The sequence below is a fragment of the Phodopus roborovskii genome, unplaced genomic scaffold (assembly GCF_943737965.1).
Source record: "Phodopus roborovskii unplaced genomic scaffold, PHOROB, whole genome shotgun sequence".
Classification (NCBI taxonomy): domain Eukaryota; kingdom Metazoa; phylum Chordata; class Mammalia; order Rodentia; family Cricetidae; genus Phodopus; species Phodopus roborovskii.
The window spans coordinates 15,790,504-15,817,016 of NW_026126525.1; the positions used below are offsets into that span (position 1 = coordinate 15,790,504).

General features: G+C 36.1%; 1 protein-coding gene across 1 annotated transcript; it reads right to left on the reverse strand.

Moving 5' to 3' along the window:
* Nucleotides 1–469: 469 nt before the first annotated feature.
* LOC127232461 (alpha-S2-casein-like A) lies at nt 470–15,532 on the reverse strand. Its single transcript, XM_051198595.1, has 8 exons — nt 15,482–15,532; nt 13,170–13,196; nt 10,254–10,277; nt 7,591–7,713; nt 5,024–5,047; nt 4,309–4,335; nt 2,434–2,553; nt 470–475 (listed from the first exon to the last, which is right to left on the reverse strand). The coding sequence occupies exons 1-8, from the start codon at nt 15,530–15,532 to the stop codon at nt 470–472; spliced, it is 402 nt and encodes a 133-aa protein (XP_051054552.1).
* Between the last annotated feature and the right edge of the window lie 10,981 nt (nt 15,533–26,513).

Sequence of the window (26,513 nt, forward strand, 5' to 3'; positions counted from 1 at the left end):
GTTAAAACCAATAAATCTGAAAGCATTCAAAGGTATGAGAGAACCACTTGGAATTAATGTTCTCAAATTTACAAACTTATTTCTGTGTCCTTCATGGTTGCTTAACTTTTATTTTCATAGAACTGGTTGTTCCAGTAAGAGTAGCCTGGTCTCAACATATTATGAATCTGAGTGAAAAGATCACACAGTAAAGTGCATTTAAAATTTTAATGTTTTGACAAGAGATATTTTGGTTCTTATCTCATAATTAGTACTGAAAAGACCTCAGTTAAACAATATAGTAAATATGGTTCTGTAATCCAACACTGGCACATTCAATGCATTTCACAAAGAAGATTATAAACAACACAGAAAATATTCCACTCTCTCTTTGTCTTGACTCAATATTGTCTTTTCAAGAAACATCTTAGGGAATGTTGATGGTAAGAGATCATATGATGGGGAAACTTTGCAGAAATCAGTTTTCTACTTAAACCTATGAACAAAAAGGAAATAATATGTTATCAAAAACACATATTATCAAAATATATACAATATACATATATATGTTTATCTATATGTGTATGCAAACATATGTGTGTCCAGATATAATTAACACTAATTAACATTATATTAATGGCATACTAGTGCTGAAAAAGTAGCTATTAATAATTATTGATTGCCTAGTTGATATTTAGGGGATAAATTCTCCAATACATTTTATAAAAGGTATTCTATGTAATGTTTCCAATAATTGAGAAATATTTATACTCCCAGATTCACCAATTATTCTAAGAAGGAAATGCTATTATATATGGCTTGAAATTGTAAAGAAAGAAAATGCATAGAATAAACCTTCATATCTACCCACCAATCTCTCTGTACAAAAAGCTAGACAGATATATCTTCTGCAAGGAAGACATTTGTGTATACCAATACAGCTACTTATGCTATTGACAATTTTGTTTGATATTATTACTTCCAGTTGAATCAGTTCTATTTCACAAAGGAATTTTTGTATTATTTATTTTTAAGTACTCATAATTGGTATATACATCCAAGTTACACAAATGGCTGAATGGCAAATAAAGACTTCAGAGCAAAACTTAAAATATTTCAATGGGCAATCTACGGGGCCTCTGGTAGTGGATCAGTATTTATCCCTAGTATACTAGTGGACTTTAGGAGCCCATTCCACCTAGAGGGTTACTCTCTCAGCCTCGACACATGGGGGAGAGCCTAGGCCCTGCTCTAAATGATAACACAGACTTTGAAGATCCCCCATGGAAGGCCTTACCCTCCCCTAGGGAGCAGAAAGGGAATGGGATGGGGGTTTGGAGGGGAAGTGGGGAGGAGGGTGAGGGGACTGGGATCCTCATGTAAAACAAGCTTGTTGCAAATTTAAATAAAAAATAAATAAAATTTCAATGAAGTTTTGATAAATAGTTGTAGTATGACTTTTTTCTTTTACTGTAGCATGAAAATGTTGTTCAATGGCCAGGCCAAATGTATTTATGTCTAGGATATAGCAGTTAATAAAGGTTATCTCTGAAAGAAGGAAATACAGTGCATTTTAACTCTCTAAGGATGTTTGCGTTTCACCAAAAGTATGTTCTCTGAGCACCTAACATTGAACCTAAAGTATGAGTTTTGCTTCCTATACTGAAGCTTGTCTAATGATTGCTTCATGCCTAGAAACAAAATCAAAAGAGTGATTTTCAGTGTCATGTTCCACTGTTTTTTTCTGCATGTTAGTGGAGGAAAACATCCTGAGCCAAAGACTTTTGCTAAGTGGATGAAGGTAGAACCACTGACTACACCTTACATCCACTCTTCTTTAACTTTTGATTTCTTTTATAAAATTAATAATATTTAGTGTTTCTACCTCAGTAAATAATTATAGCATTCAAGATGATATTAATTTTCAAAAGCTGAAACAATAGAGATGGCTCAGTAATCAAGAGTTCAAATTTTTCTTCCCAAGAACCCCAGGAGCCATCCTATCCAGCTCATAACAGACCATAGTTCCTGTTCTAGGCAGAACCAGGAACTCTACATGCACGTGCCCTTACAGACACTCAAACATTCATATAATTAAAAATAAAACAAATAAAATGGATGCATTTTGTCCAATGCTTAATCTTCAATTTTCCTGGAAAACACTCTATGTAGGAAATTAAATAAAATATCAATTCAAGTCTTTGTCATTGGTGACAATGACAAATCAACAGTTGCTATTCTTGATAAAATTCTAAGAACTTTGATTAAATAACATGATTTTTAAATGTCCTTGACATTTTAAATTTAAACTATTTTATTTCTATGTGAAAATATTTTATTTCATCTTATTACATAACTTTTCTTGTGAAGTCAACAATTATACTTTATATTATATATAATTATATTATTTACATTCTAATATTATATTTGAACATATTTTCCCAATTCACATACCACATAGGGAGCATATGGGTAGAGGGAATGCTTATTCCAGTAGACCACAGGTGTCTGCTGTTGGTGAACAGCCTGGGGAAATTGGGGGATGTTTAACTGATTAAACTGGTTGTTCTTGACCTAAAAGAAATAAAAAAAAAATCAAAAAACTATTATTACTCTCCTCTAAGCTTCAAAACAGTGAGGAACAGAAGCTAGTGAGTTTAACTTCAGCTATTTAGGCACTTTCTAAGTTATTTCAAAAACCCTCTAGACTAAAATGTTTCTAGTATCAAAATGAGCATAACCATTTTTGTGTTACATAATATGCTATTGAACTGAGGAAATCTTGTTAATTCATAAGTAGACACAAATGTTTGTAAAATAAAAAGGGAAATTTGTATGTCAGAAGAAAGTAAAGAAAATTTAATGAGCCTGATAATTGTCTCCAGATATGACTTATGTTTTCATGTATGACCTTTACAGTATGGGAGGCTCAGAATGATGTGTCATGACTTGTACTCTGGAGTCTATGCCTCTGATCCTGTTTCTTAATCTCTCATAGCATCACAGAGCTTTCTGAATAGCCCATGGCATACATTTTATGTATAGTTCCACTCAAGATCTTTAAAACGTTCTAGGTTGAATTTACCATGGATGAATCCAGAGAATAAATACAGCTTCCTGCATGGGAAGCCTAGTTCTAAAGAATGGAAAGTTTTATCTTGATTTCTAGTGAAGTGTGCATGGTGCATCTATGGTTGTAGACTTAATGAAATTATTTTTGTGTCTCCAACATTCTAAGATACAGTTTATAAATATTACAAAAATCATTAGAGTATCCAAGAACGAAGTAATTAAAAATCTTATATGGTAAAGAGTAGGATAACAGGAATGGTGAGTCACCTGACTATGCAGCCTGTGTTGGTTCACTGATACACAGATGGTTTTAGACTCAGTAAATGGTTACATGAACTGCTGTGGTTTGATACTAATGACTGAGACACCTTTGTTTTGAGAAATTGGGTCCTGTCAAACTATTAGAGAGAGGCCTGGATGCAGTTTTACCATGTGGATATTTAAACTAAATCACTTAAAATAAAAACATGCTCTATGCTGATATTTCTAACTACTCTACAATCATCAGATAATTTCTCAAGTAATTCTTTTAAAAAATTAGACCCATATTGATTTTCATATCATGCATATCAAAAATCAAATAAAAATTTAATTACTTGTCTTGAATTTAGTTTTAAATTATTGGGGGATTGAGTAACGTATTAATTGGAATAAAAGATTTATGCTTATAGACAGGAATTTTCATTATCAGTAATATTATATCATATATTTTGACATAATTAGTAAGATGGGAAATTACCAACTTATTAGGAATTGTAACTCAGAAAAAAGTGATCTTTTTTTTTAAATCAATTGTTTATTTCTTTGATTTATGAGACAATGCAATCTACTTTATTACATGAATTACTTGAAATGTCCTTAAGAGATGAGAATGTTTATAAAAGTCTGAAGGTTATAACATAAGTAAGTTTGTAATGACTCAAAATTATAAACTGTTACTTGACAGGAAAGTTCATATGCCAACACAGTCATTACTATGACAGGTTAAATAAAGCCATCAACAAAGAATTTTAAAAAAATCAATGTAAAATTCAGAAAAAAATCCAAATGTATACAAGTGCAAATAATTTAAAAATTTTAATTGACAGAATCACAGACAATTATGGGGAAGATTTTGAATAATAACTCACTAAAAATTTACTTTCAGACATCTAAAAGAATCTGTTTTTCTTAAAAAGTGACATTTCCAATCATGCTCACTCTTCATATTTTAAACATCTATATTACATAGGGCTGCATACAACTCAAAAAACTTACCATATCAATAATCCTCTTCAGGATTTCCTGAGAAAGCAAACAAAAATGTAACATATATGCTGAATTGAGTACTCTTTTTACTCTGCTCAATTTATTAGTAGAAACAACAAAGACTAGTCTGTCTGCCAGAAACACAAGCATGATGATTGTTCACTGTTTGAATTATGTCTGAATTCCTCCAATAAAAAACATGCATTTACTGCTTTGAGTATGCACTCTAAATTGAGTTTGCCCATTTTACTCATTTTCTTGTTTCTATTATCTAGATTCTTTTAGGTGAGATATTTGCATGTTGACTATATGCTTCCTAAATAAAATGGATGAATTCATGTGTTTAATTTTGTTAGCATAGTAAAATATTTTGAATAATGCTTGTTGCAATTATGCTCAATAAATATTTGCATAAGAAATGCCCACATCTGTGTCTTGAGTGATCTTTATATACCATTTGTATGAGAGATAATTTCAGAAAAAGTTGGTAAATATTTGCTTAGTTAAGAAACTCTAATAAAAGCTCAATAACATTTAGAACTGTTAGGGTTTTGTAACTATTGGAACCAGTAATTAATACTATCTTCATTTTTTGTGGGATATAATGTAGTTCATCAACTTAGTTCCATGGACTTTCATTCTGAGTAGCACTTGTATAACCACTAACTATAAAATTAAAAGCAAAATTTCAAAAGTTTATGCAATTTTTGTAGTCATGACTCACCTCCACAATGATGCTGATGGATTCCTGAGAAAAGAAATAAAAATAAGACACTAAATTATTTATATAGTATGATGTTACTTACTATAATGCTCTTTTAATTTAATCATAAGTAAGGTGCAATGGAATAAAACTAGGTAAATCATAGATGCCATTCCAGGTGCCTTTAGGCCACATAACATCAGTAGGGAGAAATCTTTGAAATCAGCACTGGTGTGAGAACTTGATTCCATTTTGAGAATCACATCTTATAAAGCTGTGGATGGGCACCACAACTTGGTTCAGTGACTGCCAACTATCTGAGCTCTGGGAATCCAGTCAAAGAGATAGGAAGGAGGGGAATGTATGGGCAAGGGAGGTCAAGATCATGAAGGAGAAATCTACAGAGACAGCTGAAGCAAGCTCTTGGAAATGCAAGAACTCTAGGTCAACAGCTGTGGAGACTCCAGGAGCAAAACTAGGCCCTCCATATGTGGGGGATAGTTGGGAAGCTTGAAACTGCCCCTGGCAGTAGGACCACAATACAAACCTGTTATATGAGCTACCTTGTTAGAACCAATTCCTTAGAGTGGGATGCCATGCTCAGCCTTAATGCATGGGAGAGGGGCTTAGCTCTGCCCCACCCTATTGTGCCAGACTTTGTTGACATTTCATGGGAGCCCTTACCCTCAAGGAAGAGTGAACTGGGGGTGGGCGGGGAGTATGAGGGGACGGTGCAAGGAGGGGTAGGATGAAGAACTGTGGTTGGAATATAAAATGAAATGCAAACCCTGTCTCAGAAAAAAAATTTAACAGAATAAAAAAAATAGCAAAGAGATAATATTGGCTATTTTCTAATCCAATACTGTGTAAATAGCTCTTGCTAAACTCTACCTTAGCTTCTCTATAAAATTGACTTTGGTGCCAGGGAGACACCAAAACACCATAGTATATGCCAAAGGAACAGTCTTAAGGGATGTAGCAAAGACAGAGCATCAGAGATCAATGGTTGCTACAGTACTTTATTTGATGAGGTTATTGATTTGGCTGCTTGATTGCTGGCTGGAGGTTTAGATCTACGAACTGACCTAAATAGTTTCCAACTGGTGAGTGTTGCTTTCACTTCTCATCAAAATAACTTGTTTCAGTAGGAAATGGAAATAATTAGAAAAATACATAACTGGTCAAAATATAGAGGACAACAGAGTGTGGGGTGCCTTTGCCAACTGAAATAACTATTGCACAACCCCCTACATATAAAGCCCAGGAAACATGGTGGGAGAGGAAGTAAAAATATTGTCAGAGCCAGAGGAGGAAGTCATCTGCTGTGAGATAGTATCTTCTAGATTTGACAGGGAAGCTACACCTAGGAAATCTTATTGATAAGGTTGCCTAAAGGCAATACCTAAAAAATGGCAACATCAATTGCCATGCCAACATGGATCAGGGATTCTCGTGGGTCTTTCCCTCTAGATGAGAGCTACAGGCAATTAATGGTTTCTGAGAGAGGGATAAACAGCCTTCTCCAGGGAAAACTTTCTGATCCTGTAACCAATTCCAGGAGGTTACAAATATACATAAACATATGCCTATGCTTTGCATGTAATAGCCAATTAAAGAATTAAAAAAAACATTAATTTGAGGAGTGGGAGGAAGAAGGTGGAAGGTGGAATGGAAAATGTAAATATATTACTCATATATGAATTCCTCAAAAATAAAAACATGAAATATCACTACTTCAAGAAGGACTTGGGAATTAAATAACTTCTTGTTCTGGGGGGTGGGGGTGGAGGGGTGGGGGGGTGCCTGTTGTTTTTTCCACTGTTTAACAGCTGAGATCTAAGCTACAGTCTTTGCTTCCCAATGCTGCCACCTCCTGGGCATAACAAAGCATCAACACTTCTTTTATTTCATTTGCACACAGATTTTAACATTTAACGTTTCATAATCATCTAGTGTTCAAAACAATATATGAAAGCTTATTTAGTCTGATGATAGTGATGGTTTTTTAGCTTCTAGAGAACATTTAGGAAAATAATTCACAAGAAAGACAGAGAAGAGCTAAGATGTCCCCAAGGTCATATGCCACATGGCTTGCTTTTGTTAGATCAGCAGCTGGCTCCTGTACACCTGACTTCACACCTTAAGCTGTAGATAAGACCCTACCTCCTGCACTGTTTCCTATGGTTCCACTTGTTTCTCCTGTTTCAAAGACAAAAAGCCTTGTTGAAGTGGACTCAGCAAATAGAATATTAACAATTGGATTGACTTCTTTAGATTTCAGATTGCTTTTGAAAATAAAGCTAGTATTCTTGTCTTCCCAAATATGTTTTCATAATCACATTAAATCATACATAAATTCATATTTATAAGAGTTATATGCAATTTGCCTTTTCCTTGAATTATTTATAAGACTTTTCAAATAGTAATTTGTCTGTATGATTTGTTTCAATTTGTATTCCAGAAAATGTCATTAAAAGCTTGTTTTCTACTTTCTATATCCAATTTTCTTGGAGCTTTTCCCTTCAGTTAACGAGTTTTCAAATGAAGCCAAGAGTAAAAACAACACAAATCAAAAATGCAGCACTCACCTGATTGGGGATGTTATGGATGGCCTTGCCCTGGCCCCATGGGTTGCTAACAGTCTGCTGTTGAGGAGCAGATATGCAAGACTGGAGGCAGGAAAAGTCCCGGGAAAACTGCTTGACTTTTTTCTAGAAGGGAATCAATGAACTGGTATTTATGGAGTGACTATTTTCTATGGGTGAGAGTGTATCTGGATGCATTAAAATCTACATAAGTATCAAAACTATGTTTTTGTTTACTGAGTAAAAGATTTTCTATTATGTAATACAATGCAAAAGTGAATAAAGTGAATTTTAGAACTGAAGACATTATTAGGTTAGGATTCCAGAAGAAGTGTTTAAAATGTAGAAGTTGAGAGTTGTCTGGGAAATATCTGACATTGCTATTTCTGTTTTGTTTGTTTGTTTGTTTTTAACGTTTCTGTCAAGAAGTTTGATGCCTGCATTCTCAATTATTGATACTGATATTGATATTTACTTTGTTGTAGGATAACTTTTTTTTTATTTGAACACATAGGGAATTTATTTGACTTAATTTCCTTTGTTTTAAGCCACAAGTTGCAAAGATTGTAATTACTAAGATTTAGGACAATGAGATTTCTATTTCTGATTCAATATTCTTACTAATGGTCTGCTTGTTTTTTTTTTTTTTTTTTTTTTTTTTTTTTTGAAAATAGGAGGAAACACCCATACATAAACACTGAGTCGAACTAGAACCCAGAAGCAGATGGAGAGGACAAGACCATGCAGCAGAAGCACATAGAGACAGCTTACCTGAACAAGGAGGAGCTAAGGGCCACTAGACTGATAGCTGGGAAGCCAGCATGGGACTGACTCGGGCCCCCCTGAATATGGGTCTCAGCCAGAAGGACTGAGCAGTCTAAGAGACTTCAGACAGAGGAGCCAGGATGTATCCCTGGTGCACAAAAGGACTTTGCAAACATATCCCCTATGGAGGGATAACTGCCTTAATCTAGAGACAGGAGAGAAGCCCTAGTCCCTACTTCACAGGACCTGTCAGATCTACATGACCCCAACTGGATGGCATTCCCCTACATATGGAATTGGGGTGGGCGATGGGAGGGGAGGGTGTTTAGAATGCATGTGAGAGGGCAGAGAGGGTAAAAGGGAGGGAAGGAGGGAGGGAGGTCTGGGGGGGAGGGAGGGAGGGAGAGGGAACTGGGATCGACATGTAAAATAATAAATTTAAAAAATGCTTTGACTCCAAAATTTAAGTTGAAGGACAAGTTACTGGGGAAAAGGATTTCTATTTTTGCTTCCACAGAAAATGAAAAGATGTGGATTCCTTCCAGACTAATGTGGTTTGATCACGCCAGACTGCCTGAAACAGAGTACAAGCTGATCCTACATTCAAAACAGCTGGACAAAACAGCCCTACAAACTACAGCTAGGATATCTGAATCTTCTTCGAATCCCCCATGACAGCGCCCCTTACCAGCAGGAAGTAGTTTGGAAAGAACGACGCACAAATTCCCAAATATTGTGTATAAATGTTTGTTTTCATTTAATTGGACTTTGTTATATAAAATTAAATAATTAAAAAATGATAACTTCTTAATATCTTACTGCATTACCATTTGAGAAACCACTTGAACTCATGGATGCAGTGGCTTGTATAGTATCTATCTTATATACCCATCTTGAAATGATTCAACTTTGATTTGGCTGTAGCTAGCTTGCTTACAAGTAATTGTGTTAAAGTAGAAAGTACATAAAAAGCACATTTATTTGCAGAGAATTTCAATTTCACACAGACAGTAATAGAGTAGATGTGTAGAACATCTATGTATCTTTGGTTGGGTGTCAGTTAAGATGAGCACATAAGTGAGAATGGTGTAAGGGTCCAGTGCCAATTGCCAATAGGATATAGACATGCTGTGATAAATAAGTATTAGATGGCTATTTCTTTAAAAATAGATTATTTTACCTTGTTTTTAGTGGCACAACATGAATCTCATTATGCTAGTCTTAGAATAGATTTTTTTGTACATGTGTAAAGTCAATGATTGCTATCCTTTTGTTTATTCATTTTTGCAAACTTCTATTATGTAGATTGCAATTGCCTCTAATATCCTTTTAAAACTTGCAGCCATGGGTTAAGGAAGATGTAGCTTGGAGGGGTTAGGTAACTGCTCAAAGAGTTCAAGTTTGGAAGGGATTCGCCAATATTCAATCCTCTCATTCTTTCTTGCATTGCACATCTCTGTTGTCTCCTGTGTTGGGCTTCAGAATGACAACATTCAGTAACGTTTTACCTAAATCATCTGTCTTTTATCTTCATTCAAAGAGAAGCATTTTGACTAATTATATGACTGAGATGTTATGCAGGTATCACTAGGAAATCAGATCAAATATTTTTCTGAGTTTGCAAATTATTTTGAATTTAGTTAGATTGCCTAGCTTTTGTTAAAATTCTTTATTTATTTTAAGTATATTATTCACATATATGGCAATAGTTTTGTCAAGATTTGATATTGAGTACTTTCTTGGGAAGAAATGATATGGTGATGACAAACTTACCTGCTGGTTCAGGTTGATCTTTTGTTCTTCAGTCTGTATAATTTTCTGCTAAAATATTGCATGTATCAGAAAGATGCAAACAGAAATGCTGTAAATGAAAGTAACTTAGTTAAAGTATAATTACTTACCTCATTGGCTTCCTCAGCAGATTCCTAAAGGAAAACATGGGGAAAAAAGTAGCTTTACTTCAATAGATAAATATTGCAATAGATAAATATAAGTGATTTTAGTAGACTGTCAGGGGCAATTATCTAAATATTCAGAATCCAACCACTCAGGACTAAGATATTAAGCTATTTGGGAATTAAATAGGCGAAATCTTTATCAGAACTCTTTAAATTTCCTTTTTCCTTTATAAAAGTAATAGCATAAATAGATTATATTTTAATTCAACACTTTAATACTAATTTATTCAGATTTTTTCTTTTTTACTTTTAAACATGGAATGTAAGCAAGTGATCAAAATAAATGAATAAGACCAGCCATAACATTAACTATACTTATAATCCCAGCATACTCAGTAAACTGAGGCAATAGGATTAGTGTAGGTTCAAGGCAACACAGTTACAGAATTAGACCCTGAATTCTTCCTGAAAAATGTAGGAGAGAGGAAGGAGCTTGGGGATGGGGCATGTTTAATGGGAAGTGAGGTGAATTAAGCCTCATGAGTCTTCTCTCAATGACAGATACTGTTGGAAGCTCCCAGTCTGAGACTGAGATGTACATTTATAATGGCTGAGACCTGTTTTCTGAGACATTGGCTGTGAAGATCTCAGGCATCATCCAAGGTCATGAGGATCCAGATTATGACCAAATGCACTGCTATTAGCCCTTATAAGGCATACTTCAATTTGCCATCATTGTTATCAACCAAAGGCCTAGAAGGTTGCCTTATTATATACTTAATACTTAATACCTGACCTAAACCTTCTTCTCACACTATTGAATTGGTTCTCCATATTTAATATGAGAGTGTCTTTAGTAAAACGTAGAGGGTTTTTTTGTTGTTGTTGTTGTTGTTGTTGTGTGTGTGTGTGTGTGTGTGTGTGTGTGTGTGTATATATATATATATATATATATATATATATATATATATATATATATTGAGACAGGGCTTCTCTGTATTGTTTTGGAGCCTGTCCTGGAACTAGCTCTGTAGACCAGGCTGACCTAAAACTCACAGAGATCCACCTGCCTCTGTCTCCCGAGTGCTGGGATCAAAGCACTGCGCCATCAACACCCTATTAAAATGTAGAATTTTTAGTTCAACACAGAGTTCCTGATTCATCTTTTTGTGGAGTCAAATTTACAGCAAAGAACAGGGTGTAATACATGTTAATTTTATGAATTTAATCGATTTAAGCTATGATAGGATATTTTTGAGACTCACTTCTTCCATTAAGTAGTTATATGTGTATCTCCTAGGAAATATCAAATATTTATAGGACAATATGCTTAAGTCACTGTTTCCAAAAAATAACACAGAAGAAATAATAAGTTACCTCACTGGATGAACTGATGGCAGAGTCCTTGGTAAATCAAGTAAAAGTAAAACAAAAGAATTGGTGACATGAAAAGCGATTTCTCAACAGTATTCCCCAAGAAGCAGAGATTACCTTAACTTCATACCATATTGATTTCCTACTAGATTACTAATATGCAAAATGAGAGGGAAGATAGAGATAAAGCATTGAATTATAGTTCATAGATACTGATTATTAACCACATTCAGGAAAATATATGGGAAAGATGTAGTTTATCAGGTGTTTAAATGGGATTTAATGAGCATAGGGAAACACAAAGGGATAAAATTAGTGTAGCTAGAGTCAAACTGTAGTCCAAATGATTATAGATACTGCTTTCTAGCACATTTAAGGAAGAGTATTGAGAAAGGTCTGTGGGATAGTAGTAATATTTCATATCAAGTATAAATATTGTTAATCAAATATAGTTAAGATAAATAAAAATTTTTAGTGTCTTATCTGTTTTTATTTGTGGTTGCCTAATTTACAAAGAATTAGGCACATTGATCCTATAATATTATTTATGAAATAAGAGAAGCCCATTTTCCCTAGAAAGATGTATCCTAATACATTATCTCCACCATGGGATTATATTGAAATAACCTGTTGAAAATGAGGCTTCAAAATGAGACACTACTGTAGAATCTGAGCACAATATTGCATAATGACGAGCTAAGATTATGAAAACATTGACCATTTGAAGTTCAAAGTTGAATAAATAGCAGTCGTTTGGCCCAGTGGTCAGTACAACCATTAATAAATTAATTTTACCTGATTTGTTTGGAAGAACACACTATTGCCCTGCTTATACCTCTGAAAAGAAATAAAAACATTAATTTTATGGCAATATTAATTGAAAAGGTATTTTAAAATATATTTAATGTAAGAAACTATAACTTACTCCATGGTAGGAACTGGCAGTTTCCTTAGGAAAAATGATAATACAGTTTGATTACATACAAATAATTTTACCCATAATACCCATGGAAGAATTGAAGAATACTGACTATTGAATCCAAGAGTTTTCTAGCAATGTTTTATTTAGGATGGCAGCAGCGAAGAGGGAAGGAACAATTTTATTCTTCCTTCTTAACCTTTTAAAGATATTCCTTTGATTTTTAAATGGAATCCTGGCAGGAGAGCACAGCAGTTTGTGGGGTGCCATTGATCTGGAATCTGTTAGTGAAGCATGGGAAGAAGGCATTCAGGAAATGCTGTCCTACATAGATGCAGACTACATTCAGTACTCAAGAAGGAGATGTAAAAAATTACCTTCACCATTTGCAACACAATGGGATTCCTATACTGACATCAGAATTACTGAACGATGAGACAGTCAGCATGGGAAATATATGTAAGTTTGATGCTGTTTATTTCCCCATAATTTTTTATTTCAATGGCTGAACTCTAATTTTTCTATGGCTTTATAAATCATTATTGCTGCTCATAAAATATGTATGAGCAAAGACATGTTACTTACTATTAGGTTCCCAAATTCGTATTCACAATAAAGTACCTTACCTCACTGGAGGATTCATCCTTTATTACCTATATAAATAAAAATAAACATGAATTTAACTTTTATGGCTTACTTAAAATGGTAAGGTATATGTCTTTTCTACTGCTTAATTGCAGCAAAATTTAAAACAAAAGCTGAGGCATGTGACATGACTCAGCAGGTGTATGTACTTGCCACCAAGCATAAGGACATGAGTACATACCCAAGACCACATGACAGAGGGCAAGAGCTGCTTTCCAACTCCTCCTATAAGGTGTCCTCTGACTTCATCATGAGAATTGTGGCATGTACACACACACACACACACACACACACACGTCAAACACAGTTAAAAGTTTAGTTTAGTTAAAAGAAAAACAGTTTCTTGGACAAATTTAGTGTGAAAGGGCTGTCTTTGAAAAATTATATAAGCCTCAAATATCAGTTTTAGTATGGGACAACTTCAACACAAGGTGCTTTAGAAGATCTTGAGCTATCATTTGCATATTACACTGATAGACTTTAAACTGTGGATTTCTTCTGTGATAGACTTTAAACTGTGGATCCTGCATAATATTTCCAAAGCATCTTGTTAGTTTTCTTTGTACATTAACTTCTTTATCAAAGATAATTATAGTTTAGGTTCAGAATGAGGGTAGAGGTAATTCTGAAAGACTACAAACTATAGAAGTGATCCTCGAAAGTGTGAGGATGACCCCAACTAACAATCTAAGCAATAGTGGAGAGGTTACCTTAAATGCCCTTTTTCGATAATGAGATTGATGACTACTTAATATGCCATCCTAGAGCCTTCATCTAGTAGCTGATGGATGCAGAAGCAAACACTCACAGCTAAACACTGAGCCAAACTCCTGGAATTTAGTTGTAGAGAGGGAGGAGTGATGATCAAAGGGGTCAAGGCCAGCATGGAGAAACCCACAGAAACTGCTGACCTGAATAAGGGGGAACTCATGGACTCCAGTCTGATAGCTGGGAAAACAGCACAGGACCAACCCAGATTCCCTGAATGTGGGTGTTAAGAGGCCTAGGCAGTCTATAGGGCCTCTGGTTGTGGATCAGTATTTATCCCTAGTATAGAAATGGACTTTGGGAACCCATTCCACATAGAGGAATAATCCCTCAGCCTAGACACATGGGAAAGGGCCTGGGCCCTGCTCCAAATGATATGACAGACTTTGAAGACTCCCCATGGAAGGCCTTACTCCCCTGGGGAACAGAAAGGAGATGGGATGGGGGTTTGTGTGGGGAACAGGGGAGGACAGGAGGGTGTAGGAACTGGGTTTGTCATGTGAAACAAGCTTGTTTCAAATTTAAATTTTAAATATTATATAAAAAAGAAAGACTAAAATCTATGATAACAAAGTACTTTAAAACATATTATCTCTTACATGCTTTGAATTTGTGACATTGTCATCATCATTATTATCTCTTTGCTAGTTTTATTGGTAAATAAATTGCATTAAAATCCAAGTCTACTAGTATTTATTTCCATTAAAGTCTTTTTTGTTATGTTTATGGTATGTATGTGCACGTATGTATGTATTCATGTCCTCATGTGCAGGCATAGGCATGCATTCATATGTGAACTGACTGTGAGTCCCTGTGGTTTACATTGGGTATCTTCCCTGATATCATCTTACCTTATTCACTAAGATAAGATCTCTCTATTGAATTCAGAGTTCCCTGAATAAACTAATCTTGCAAGCCTGCTTGTTCTGGAATTCACAATCTTGAGGTCTTTGTTTTCCAAATGTTTAGATTCCAGGCTCTTCTGCTCACTGGAGGTTTTATATGGATTCAGGGAACCCAAAGACCATCTCTGTGCTTGTGCACCAAGTGCTTTATCTACTAAGCCATCTGCCAGCTCTGCAGGTCATCAGGTGTACTTTGTCATCATAATTTCTAAACTATTTTTAAATCAAGAGTGACACAATTCTGTCAATTCACTGACAACTGACTTTGGAAATCAAAATTATGGTGGTGAAATTTCCTTTCACATCCAGAGCACACTGGAAGTAGAAAAGGCTCCTGCAGATAGCTCTAATTAAAATTACAACATACTCTGGAAGGGAAGCAATTCTCTCCTCCCATTGTCTACACTTATGAATCTCAGTTTTGACTCTTTGTAGCATAACTGTCCAACCTTGTATCTCATATAAGGTCAGATCAATATTATCACTGACATAGATTACAAGGTAACAGGCTCAGTCTCTATATATTGTTGACAATGCCCACACCTTTTTTGTATAGTAAAAGTTTTACTATTTTCATAATTCAAAAATGAAGCCATAGCATCATATACCTGTTTACTTACCTGCTTTGCTAGAGCAACAGCCACCAGGCAGGTAAAGATGAAGAACTTCATGGTTGATTGGTCCTATAAAACATGCACAGAAAAGTAATAATTTATCTTATTGAAACAATGAAATAATCATTTATTTATTGTTATAACACAGTGAAAAAGGTAACGAAGATGAATAAAATAGGATATGTTGAGAAATTTTATGAACACAATAGAAATATCACAATTTATTTTGAGACTTTCTTTTTTCCATAATAGAAGATACTTAAAGCCACATTTGTTAAAATGTGGATGGTTCATTTGGAAACATCATAAATTCCTATATGTTATCTCAGCATATAGACATTTTTGTGAAGCATGATTATCAGAAGGATGAAATATAACAGAAATTCCTTTTGAAAATGGATTTTAGGTGAATTAATGCATAAAGCCTTGCTATATAACAAAGAGAAGTAGTAGTTGGAAATGAGACTTGGCTGAGAGTCAGCGATCCTGAACAATGTTGTTCTACTCAGGCTAGAAAGTGAAGCTGACACAAGCTACTGCGTATTATCCATCTTCATCTAACATGCTTAATAATGTGAGACCTGAGACCACAGTTTCTGAGATTGTTTTAGCTAGAGCCATCTTTAATTCTATACCCAATGAGAAGTAAGTCTACAAGGTTTCCTGACAGCCTGTAAACCAATTTCTTCTCTCCATTTGACCAAATTAAAACTTAAATAATATTATTCTAAAATCTTCCCTTCGAACTCCAGATCCACCTGCCTCTGCCTCTGCCTCTGCCTCCTTCAGCAAATCCTACTGGCCTGCGCCACCAGTACTGGCAATGGAATACTAATCTGCAGAAAAAAAAATAATGGTATCTTGAAATTGGCAGGCAAGTGGATGGCACTTGAAGAAACCATCCTGAATGAAGTAACTCAGTCGCAAAAAGAGGTATACAGTATGTACTCACTCATATATGGATTTTAGACCTAGATCAAAGGATCACAAGCCTATAATTCATACCACCAGAGGAATTAAGATACAAGGTGTATTCTAAGAGATTCATATAAAGTCCCTCACAGAACAGGGAAGGGACAAGTCCCCCAGAGCATAGGGGATGTGGGGGGGCAGTGAATGGAGAGAGAAGGAGGAGAAAGCAAGGGGGAGGAGAGGAAAACACGTGCGACTAGTAAGATTGAGTCCAGTTAGGAATAGAAGACAGGAGAGAGAGAGAGAGAGAGAGAGAGAGAGAACATAAAAGAGGGAGCCAATATTGGTTTGAAGAGAAAATTGAACCCAAAGAAAGGTCTAGAGACCCACAAGACTGCTGCCAACTAACAATTTGAGCATCCGTCGAAAGGCTACCATAAATGCCCTTCCCAGATAGTGAGATCATCAACTGACTTATCCATGGAGCCCTCATCTAATACCTGTTGTAAACAGAAGCAAACACCCATACCTAAACACTGAGATGAACTAGAACTCAGATGCAGATGGTGAGGACAAGGCCAGGTTGCTGAAACACATAGAGACAGCTGACCTGAACAAGGAGGAGCTAATGGGCCCCCAGACTGATAGCTGGGAAGCCAGCATGGGCCTGACTCAGGCCCCCCTGAATATGGGTCTCAGCCAGAAGGACTGAGCAGTCTAAGGGACCACAGACAGTGGAGCCAGGATGTATCCCTGGTGCACAAAAGGACCTTGCGAACACAGCCCCCATGGAGGAATAACTGCCTTAACCTAGAGATAGGAGAGAAGTCCTAGCCCCTACTTCACATGACCTGTCAGATCTACATGACCCCAACTGGATGGCATTCCCCTACATATGGAATGGGGTGGGGGATGGGAGGGGAGGGTGGTTAGTGTGCATGTAAGAGGGCAGAGTGGGTAAAAGTGAGGGAGGGAGGGAGGGAGAGGGAACTTGAATCGAAATGTAAAATAATAAAAAAAATCTTCCCTTCATATTTTACTCTGTAGCCATTTTTTATTTAATTATCTTATTTGTTTTTACGTCTTGACTGCAGTTTCCCCTTCCTCTTCTCCTACCACCTCCCCAGTCCCCCTTCACCTATCTGCCCTCAATCCCAAATACCTCTGTTTCTGTTCAGAAAGGGGCAGGGTTCCCATGGGTATCAACAAAGCATGGCATATCAAGTCTTGGTAAGATGAAGTACCTTCCTTTGTATTAAGGCTTGGCAAGGCAATCCAGTATGAGGAATAGGTTCCGAAGAACCAGGCAAAGCATTAGGGATAGCCCCTGATCTTGTTGTTAGCAGTATCACAAATAGACCAAGCTATGCAACTGTCATGTACCTGTAGAGGGCTTAGGTCTTTCTCATGCAGGCTCCTTGATTGTTGGTTCAGACTATGAGTTCCTATAAGACAGCTTAGATGCTTCTGTAGGTTTTCTTGAGGTGTCTTTGACCCCTCTGTCTCCTACAATCATTCCTCCCCCTCTTCAGTAGGATTCCCTATAGTTGGCCTAATGTTTGGCTGTGGGTCTCTGCAACTCTTTCCTTCAGTTACTGGATGAAGGCTCTCTGATAACAATTGGGTTAGTCACCAATCTGATCACAAGAGATGACCTGTTCAGGCTATGTATTCACTATTGCTAGGAGTCAGAGGTGGGGTCATCCTTTTAGAGTCATGAAAGTTTTCCTTGCATCTGGCTTCAACGTGACCCTTAAAAGCCCCCCAACTATTTCCAGTCATCTCTTTCAGTACTCTCCCCGTCCGTCCATCCATCTCCTGACTCAATCATCTCCATCTGCCCCTAGCCTACCCAGTAAATATTTTCTATTTCTCCTTCCTAGGGAATTCCATATCTTTAAAGCTAACTTTTAAAATATATTCTGAATGTTAGTTATCTGTCTGGTTCTTTCTTAGCTTGATGGAAAACTACATTTCACATAGCTATGTTTCCTAAGCAGTTGAAATATTGCTAGATATTTTATAGCATCACTTGCAAACTTCAGAATAATTTTGTGATGTTGTCAGGCATGGAATGTTTTCTTCAACTTCTAGTTGAAGAAATTTCCCAAAGCCTACAAGCAAAATAAACAGTTGGTAGATTTTTAAAAAAGCCATATTTTCTTTCTTTCTCCTGATTTTAAAATAAAGTTTTTAGTGTCTACATTTTAACAACTAAAAATTGAAAGAAGATAAATGACAAGTAAATTTAAAATATCACAAGCAGTATATATTGTACTAATCATGGCACTTTAACCTATATAATGATTTTTTTATTATGCAGGAAAGAATGAACAAATTTGGATTATTTGTTAGCATATACTATAAAAGAAAGACTATATGAAATGTTACCTTGTTTTCCAAATGGAAGACCAGAGGAACTGGTAGATGATGATCTGCATTGTATTGTTTCCATACTATTTAAACGATGTCCTATCATGATATGCTAATTCCGTGGTTTCAAATACCTAAAAAGACATCCAGATTCTAAGAAAGCAATATGATTAGAAATTGCCTTTGTGGTATTGTTCCACAGATTCTAAGGAGTCCTTAAACATAGTTTGATGGAGAACATGATAACACGGAGACAAAGCTTATGATGTATAATGAGTAATTGTATTTGAGTGTAGCTGCCCCTATTTTATGAACTGATTTTCTGATTCTACAGTTTAAAAAACACCCTGTTTATTATCATATTGTGAACATTAGATACTGTGAATCACTTCTGTCTTAAAGCTTATTTTATTATCTTATCTCATGTGTATTGCGTAGCCCTGCGTGCATGTGTGTATACCATGTGCATACAGGAGCCCTCAGAGTCCAGAAGAAGTAGTTAAATTCCATGGAGTTACAGTTACAGGAGGATCATGTGAGCCAGACTAGGATCCTCTGCAGAAACACCCAGTGCTCTCAATGCAGAGCCAGCTCCAGCCCCATGGTTTCCTTTCTTGATTCTCTTTTGACACAGTCAAACACTTTCTTGATAACACCATGACATTCCATATTTCTGTGACTCCTCATCTTCTATCAAGTCCCTGCCTTGGCTTCTATCTGAGAATAAATTGTAAATAGTCATGTATTACTTAAGATCAGATTAAAATTTTCACAAAGCTCTAAAATGGCCTATACCTCTCATATGGTAATAATTCCTTGCTTTACCTTCACCCATTTCTTCATATACTTAGCTAAAAGAATATACAGTTTGCACTCCCACCAGTAGTAGAGGAGTTGTTCCCCTTTCTCCACATCCTCTCCAGCATGAGTTGTCATTGGTGTTTCTAATTTTAGCCATTCTGGCAGGAGTAAGATGGTATCTCAAAGTTGTATTGATTTGCATTTCCCTGGCAGTTAAGAATGTTCTTAAGTGTCTTTCAGCCTTTTTGATTTCCTCTATTGAGAATTCTTTTTTCAGTTCTGTGTCCCATTTTTTTTAATAGGGTTATTTGGTGTTTTGTTGACTAGTTTCTTGACTTCTTTGTATATTTTGGCGATCATCCCTTTTTCAGATGTAGGATTGGTGAAAATATTTTCCCAGTCTGTGGGCTGCCATTTGGTCTTGTCCACTGTGTCCTTTGCCTTACAGAAGCTTCTAAGTTTGAAGAGGTCCCATTAACTAATTATTGCACTCAGTGTCTGTGCCCCTGAAGTTATGTTCAGGAAGCAGTCTCCTATACCAATTTGTTCAAGGGTACCTCCTACTTTCTCTTCTAGGAGGTTCAGTGTGGCTGGATTTATGTTGAGGTCTTTGATCCATTTGGACTTGAGTTTTGTGCATGGTGATAGACAAGGGTCTATCTACAGTATTCTACACACCATCATCCAATTGTGCCAGAACCATTTGTTGAAGATGCTGTCCTCCTCCCATTATATTCTTTTAGCTGTTTTGTTAAAAATCAGGTGTTCATAGGTGTGTGGGTTTATATCAGGATTTTCAATTCGATTCCATTGGTCTACCTGTCTATTTTTGTGCCAATACCAGGCTGTTTTCAGAACTATAACTCTGTAGTAGAGCTTAAAGTCAGGAAAGGTGATGCCTCCTGAAGTTCTTTTATTGTACAAGGTTATTTTGGCTACCCTGGGTCTTTTGTTTTTCCATATAAAGTTGATTATTATCCTTTCAAGGTCAGTGAATAATTGTGGTGGGATTTTAATGGGGATTGCATTGAATCTGTAGATTGCTTTTGGCAAGATTGCCATTTTTACTATGTTTATCCTACCTATCCAAGAGCATGGGAGATCTTTCCATTTTCTGGTATCTTCTTTAATTTCTTTCCTTAGAGCCACAAAGTTCTTATTATGTAGGTCTTTTACTTGTTTGGTAAGTGTTACCCCAAGATACTTTATGTTGTTTGTGGCTATTGTAAAGGGTGATGTTTCTCTGATTTCTTTCTCAGCCTCCTTGCTGTCTGAATAAAGTAGGGCTACTGATAGTACAGTGGAAACTACCTGGAATCTATGAGAGTGATTCTAGTGAGGATTCCATCTCATATAATCAGGCAAATCTTCCAGTAGTTGACCATGGTTGCATTCAATCAAGTTGTTGGTTAAGGGGCTTCCATGGAGATCTCCAAACAATCTAGGCTGATGTTAGGCAGAGGTTAAGTCTCCAAAAACTGACAGAGTGGCCTCATTGTTGAGGACAACATCTACCAAACTCATTGAATGTAAAGGTCAAGCTGGTGCCTGCATAGAGCCTCAAGTCTATGTTTTAGTCTATTTGGGGCAAGAAGATACTTATTGTCCAGGCTACAAAAAGAGAAACCTGGACACAGACTGAGCCATAAAACATTCTACCTACACTCTGTCTTGCCTACAATGAGTGCTTGTGTAATGGTGGCACAAAACTCATGAGAGTAGCCAACCAATGTGTGGTTTAAGTTGAGGCCCTCATAAAGAGTTAGTCCATAACCTATAGTGCCTGGATGGCCAGAAACTGGACAACTGGATAACCCAAAGACATAAAGTAGAATCAAATGTTACTAGTCTTAAAAAAAAGTCAAGAAACTATTCCTAATGATATTCTGCTTTATCATAGATCAGTACTTTGTCCTGTCATCATCAGAGAGGCTTCCTCCATCAGCAGATGGCATAGGGTGTAGAGACCCACACCAGGCATTGTTCAGAGAGAGAATCTAAATTGGAAGTCTCCATCAGGTCCCTGTCCTTGAGAACAAGGGAACTCAACAGAAGAGGGGGAGGAAAGATTGGAGGAGTCAAAAGGGATGGAGGACACCAAGAGAACAAGGTCTACTGTGTCAACTAAGCAGGACTAATATGTTCTTATAAAGACTGAAGTGACAAGCTCGGGGCATACATGTTTCTGCACCAGGTCCTCTCCATATATGTTATGGTTGCTTGGTGTTTTTGTAGAACTCCTATGAGTAGAAACAGTTGTTTCTCTTAATCTGTTGACTGCTCTTGGGAATCTTTTCCTCCTGTTGAGTTGCCTAGTTCAGCCTCAAAATGAAGGCTCTTGCCTTGACTTACTGTATCCTGTTTATTGTGTTTTGTTGCTGACTCTTGGAGGCCTGGTCTGCTCTTTTTTGAAGGGAAATGGAGGAGGAGTGGATTTGCATGAGATGGCAAGTGTGGGAGAAATTGCGGGGGGGATTGGAAGGAGAAGAAACTGTGGTCAAGATTATTTATGAGATAAGAATCTATTTTCAATATAAAGAAGTGAACTCTACCCCCTCCCCCAAAAAAAGAATATACAGAAAGATTATGTCTAGTGTATGTTGATACATGGATATTTGGTTCAACAAATATTTAGGATATCAAATACATTCTGGGAATTCTGCACACTTTGAATGAATTCACAGACACACACAGATTCTGGGATGCATGAGGTAGATACTATAACTGTGAGACATAAAAACATATTGTATGTATTCTATCACTGTTTTATTTGGTCATGTCATGTTCTAAGCAAAAAAATTACTTGGAAAAATAGGTGGTAATGTGTCCAGAAAGGCCTTCTCCAGCAGAATATCAGCTAGAAGTTGGAAGAGAGTAAAGAGGAAGGTATCTGACAAAGAAGATCCTAGTCCAGGTCTTGAAATAAGACCACTCCTGGATCTTTTAAAATAATTAACAGAATAGTAAAGGTAGTAAAAGTCCTGGATCTGAATTCAAAATAACAAATAGGGTAAAAAAATACAGTAAATTTGCACATTTTAAGGACTTCCCTAGGCTTTCATTATGAAATTATACTTTGTATCTGAGACCGGATCAGAGAATAAACATACTTTATCAAAATAGCTAACAGAAGGTCAAAAACAAATAAGACATGGTTTTGATATATCACCTAATAAAAACAGTGTTCACTGAAAGATTAGGAAGAACTCAAGCTAAGGACAATGATTCCCCCAATTTATTACCAGGAATGTGTTTACAAATGCCAAGAGAAAGAGAAAATACCTCAAGACAGGGCTTAATTTTCTAAGGCTGATGATATGGAAAAGACAAGCATCACAAATTCACATTGAAATTGGGGTGGGGGGATGGGAGGGGAGGGTGGTTGGAGTGCATGTGAGAGGGCAGAGAGGGTAAAAGGGAGTGAATTAGGGAAGGAGAGAGGGAGGGAGGGAGGGAGAGGGAATTGGGATAGACATGTAAGATAATAAATTAAATAAAAAAAATGCTTTGACTCCAAAATGTAAGTTCAAGGACAAGTTACTGGGGAAAGGGATTTCTATTTTTGTTTCCATAGAAAATGAATAGCTGTGGATTCCTTCCAGACTAATGTGGTTAGATCAAGCCAGACCGCCTGAAACAGAGTACCAGGTGATTCTACATTCAAAACAGCTGGAAAAAGCAGCCTTACAGACTACATCCAGGATTTCTGCATCTTCTTCGAATCCCCCATGACAGTGCCCCTTACCAACAGGAAGTAGTTTGGAAAGAACGACGCCCAAATTCCCAAATATTGTCTATAAATGTTTGTTTTCATTGAAATGGACTTGGTTATATAATATATATATATTATTATATTATATATATTCACAAATTATATATATATATATATATATATATATATATATATATACAAATTCACATTGAATGCTAAAGGGGAGGAAATGTTTATTCCACCCAAGCACTTGAGAAGGAATTCTGAAAACTAGTCCAGTACTGTGGTATCTTCCCAAAGGCTTGATTACAGTGATTAAATGTGGAGAAGCTCCATGGATTTTGGGAAACAACATCAGAATGAAACAGGTTTGGAGTTCATAGAAGACTTGGACTAGGCTATGGTGCTACCACCCAGGGTACCATGTATGTATATTGCATGGGGCATTGTTACAATTCTTAGAAAAGTATTGCTTCATTAATAGAATAAATTTAACTCTAAAGAAAACACTTCCCTGTTGTATATTGCTTAACAAAGCTGGAAGCAAGGCTATATGTGTTAGAATTGTTTCAAAGACCTTCATTTATGATTCAGAACTGAACTCAAACTATATTTGAAGGGAAAAAAACCGTGGCATCCCACAAATGGTAAATTTTCTTTGAATTCTATACAATATAAAATCTCTGCCTATTGAATAAAATTATAAAATATGCATATAATGAAAGTAAGTTGATATAAATACACCCAGAGTCAGACAAACGATGAAATTAGAAAAGAAGCAGATTAAATGCCCATCTTTACAGGGGCAGTTGTGCATGCCTTTTCTCTAGCTGCTTCGGGTCCCTGTGACGATCATTATATATCACTAGAATTATCTTGACAGCTAAATCATACGGAATATTACAAGAATTCTCCTGAGAACCGATAGCTCAGAAATGGTGTGCTTGACTAGCATGTATGTGCTTATGTGTTCAATCTTCCAACAACAAAGGACAAGATAGAACTACGGAATAGTGTACCTTTGAAGACTGGCTCAGAATCAACAAAAGCAAAATGAACTACAAAAATATATATCATGCACATATTTGTATACATTGTATGTATGCATACTAACATATCATGACCAAAGGAGTTGGTTTAAGTAGTACATATTTAACATTTCAAAATTGGTCAAAGTAACATGATTTGCAGACACAGAAATAAGAAACCTAGGATCAAGTCACCAAGGGAAGGAAGAGCACTTGGTGGTTTATAATAGCTTATTTTGAGAAGAAAAAGCATCAGTGAACAAGGAACATAAAGAAACCTAACCTAATCTGGATCTAAGGAAGAACGAAAATGCAGTGAATAATAACTGAGGGACAGAGCTCTGACAGCTGCTAATGGACATTTTAGTGTCAGGGTTATAGTATAATTAAAAGAAATCAAAGTTATGAAAGTTTCTGTTCTACACATGTAATATGATGGATTAAGCAAAACAGCAATTTTTGTAATGAAAATTTCTAGAAGCCATGATTAAGTTTACCAAAGTTGTAGGGGAAAGGTCAATTAAAAAATTAACTATATTTCTATAGTAATTAACCAAATTTTGAAACTCAATAAAATAAGAGGTGATAGAGTCAATACACAAATTCATAAAGAGTAAATACGATACATGATATATAGAACATACTTTGGAATTAAAATCCATAGTCTAGAAATCTGTACATATATTAAGAACAATATATCATTTTTGGGGGTCATAGTCTTAACGTTGTTAATATTGCAATTCTTCACGAATCAATATGTAGATTCAGAGAAATCCCTACCAGAGCCCTTAAAAATTGATCATAGCACTCAAAGAATTACACTGAAATGGAAATGTAATGCATTAGTCTAACATCTTACAAAAGGAATGCAATTTACATTATTGCATTACATGCAATAAACACCTAATGTAAACACACACATTACAAAAGTTAAAAGTATGCTTCTAGTTTAAAGTGAACAAATAGTGAATATTAGAGCAACACCCAGAAACATAGCACATAGATATGGCCCTTTGACTTTGGCACATTTTCAATTCAGTTCAGTTTTTCACAACTGTACTTTGGGATATTAAACAGAATTTATCTTTTTTTTCTCTAATTCTTTTAAATCTGTTCTGTTAAAAATGTTTCATAGTTAAAAGAGCAGGATCTGAGTCATACTTGGAGGAACATTTGTAGATACAGAACTTTCTAAACTCCTGGGAAGATTGTAGGGTTGCAGACATACCACTATCTGATGGGAGATGCCATTATGTATATATGTTTCTCATACTGGTTAATGAATAAAGCACTGTTGGCCAATAGGAAAGCAAGATAGGAGGGACTAGGAGACAAGGATGAAAGAGGAAGTAGTAAGGAGGAGCCAAGATGGAGAGTCTGGAGAAAGCATTATGCCGGCCGGCTCCCCGGTAAGAGAAATACATAGATCAGCAGAAATGGGTTAATAATTAAGGCAGAGCTAGCCGATAAGAAACAAGTAACCCGGCCAACAACATTGTATCAAATACAGAGTCTCTGTGTATTATTTGGGGCTGGCACAGCGGCAGGAAAAGACCAGGCAGAGGGTGGAAAAACCATACTCATTACAACTATCTCTTCTCTTTAGGGTTAATACAAAATGAGGGCCTATTTCCTGAAGGTCAGAAATATGCCCTTCACGAAAGTTGGGAGTTCAAGAGTCTTTTGAACAAACACTGAAGCTTGCCTCAACACGTTGACCAACACAATAGTTTCCCTGGCCATTGTGCACTGTTCCAGTGTCTAAGTATTTTTCCCCCATGGTATTCGCTTTGACCATTGTACAATCTCACTTCTCAGTTACCACATTCTACTCTGTAAGAAATGGTTCTTTTTCTTTTTTTCTTTTATGCTTTGCTCTGTGTGAGCTATAAATCTTTTCACAGAGCAAGATGCTAAGAGTTAGGAGAGGGACATAAGATCTTTTACTTTTAAAAAAAAATAATTGTATTCTATTTATTTGTTGCTACAATTCAGATAAGGAATTAGAAGTGCTTTTGAAGTTATTATTAATTTGCAGGGAAAGAGAAGTGATTCCAGAAACATCTGGCAAACTATCTTCTCACTGATTCTTATTAAACCTTTAAAATTGTATTTTGCCACTAGAAAACCCCCAAACTACTTTTCAGAGGGGAAATCTCCCCCTCTCATTATGGAATATTTTATTTTAATTTAATAAAACTTCATGCTCTCA

Excerpts from the sequence above, each read along its gene's own strand:
- LOC127232461 (XM_051198595.1), bottom strand. The coding sequence starts at position 15,532 with ATGAAGTTCTTCATCTTTACCTGCCTGGTGGCTGTTGCTCTAGCAAAG. Across the intron at positions 13,197-15,481 it reads CTGTTGCTCTAGCAAAGCAG|GTAATAAAGGATGAATCCTC; the intron begins GTAAGTAAACAG and ends TTATTTATATAG. Across the intron at positions 4,336-5,023 it reads CCATCAGCATCATTGTGGAG|GAAATCCTGAAGAGGATTAT; the intron begins GTGAGTCATGAC and ends TTGCTTTCTCAG.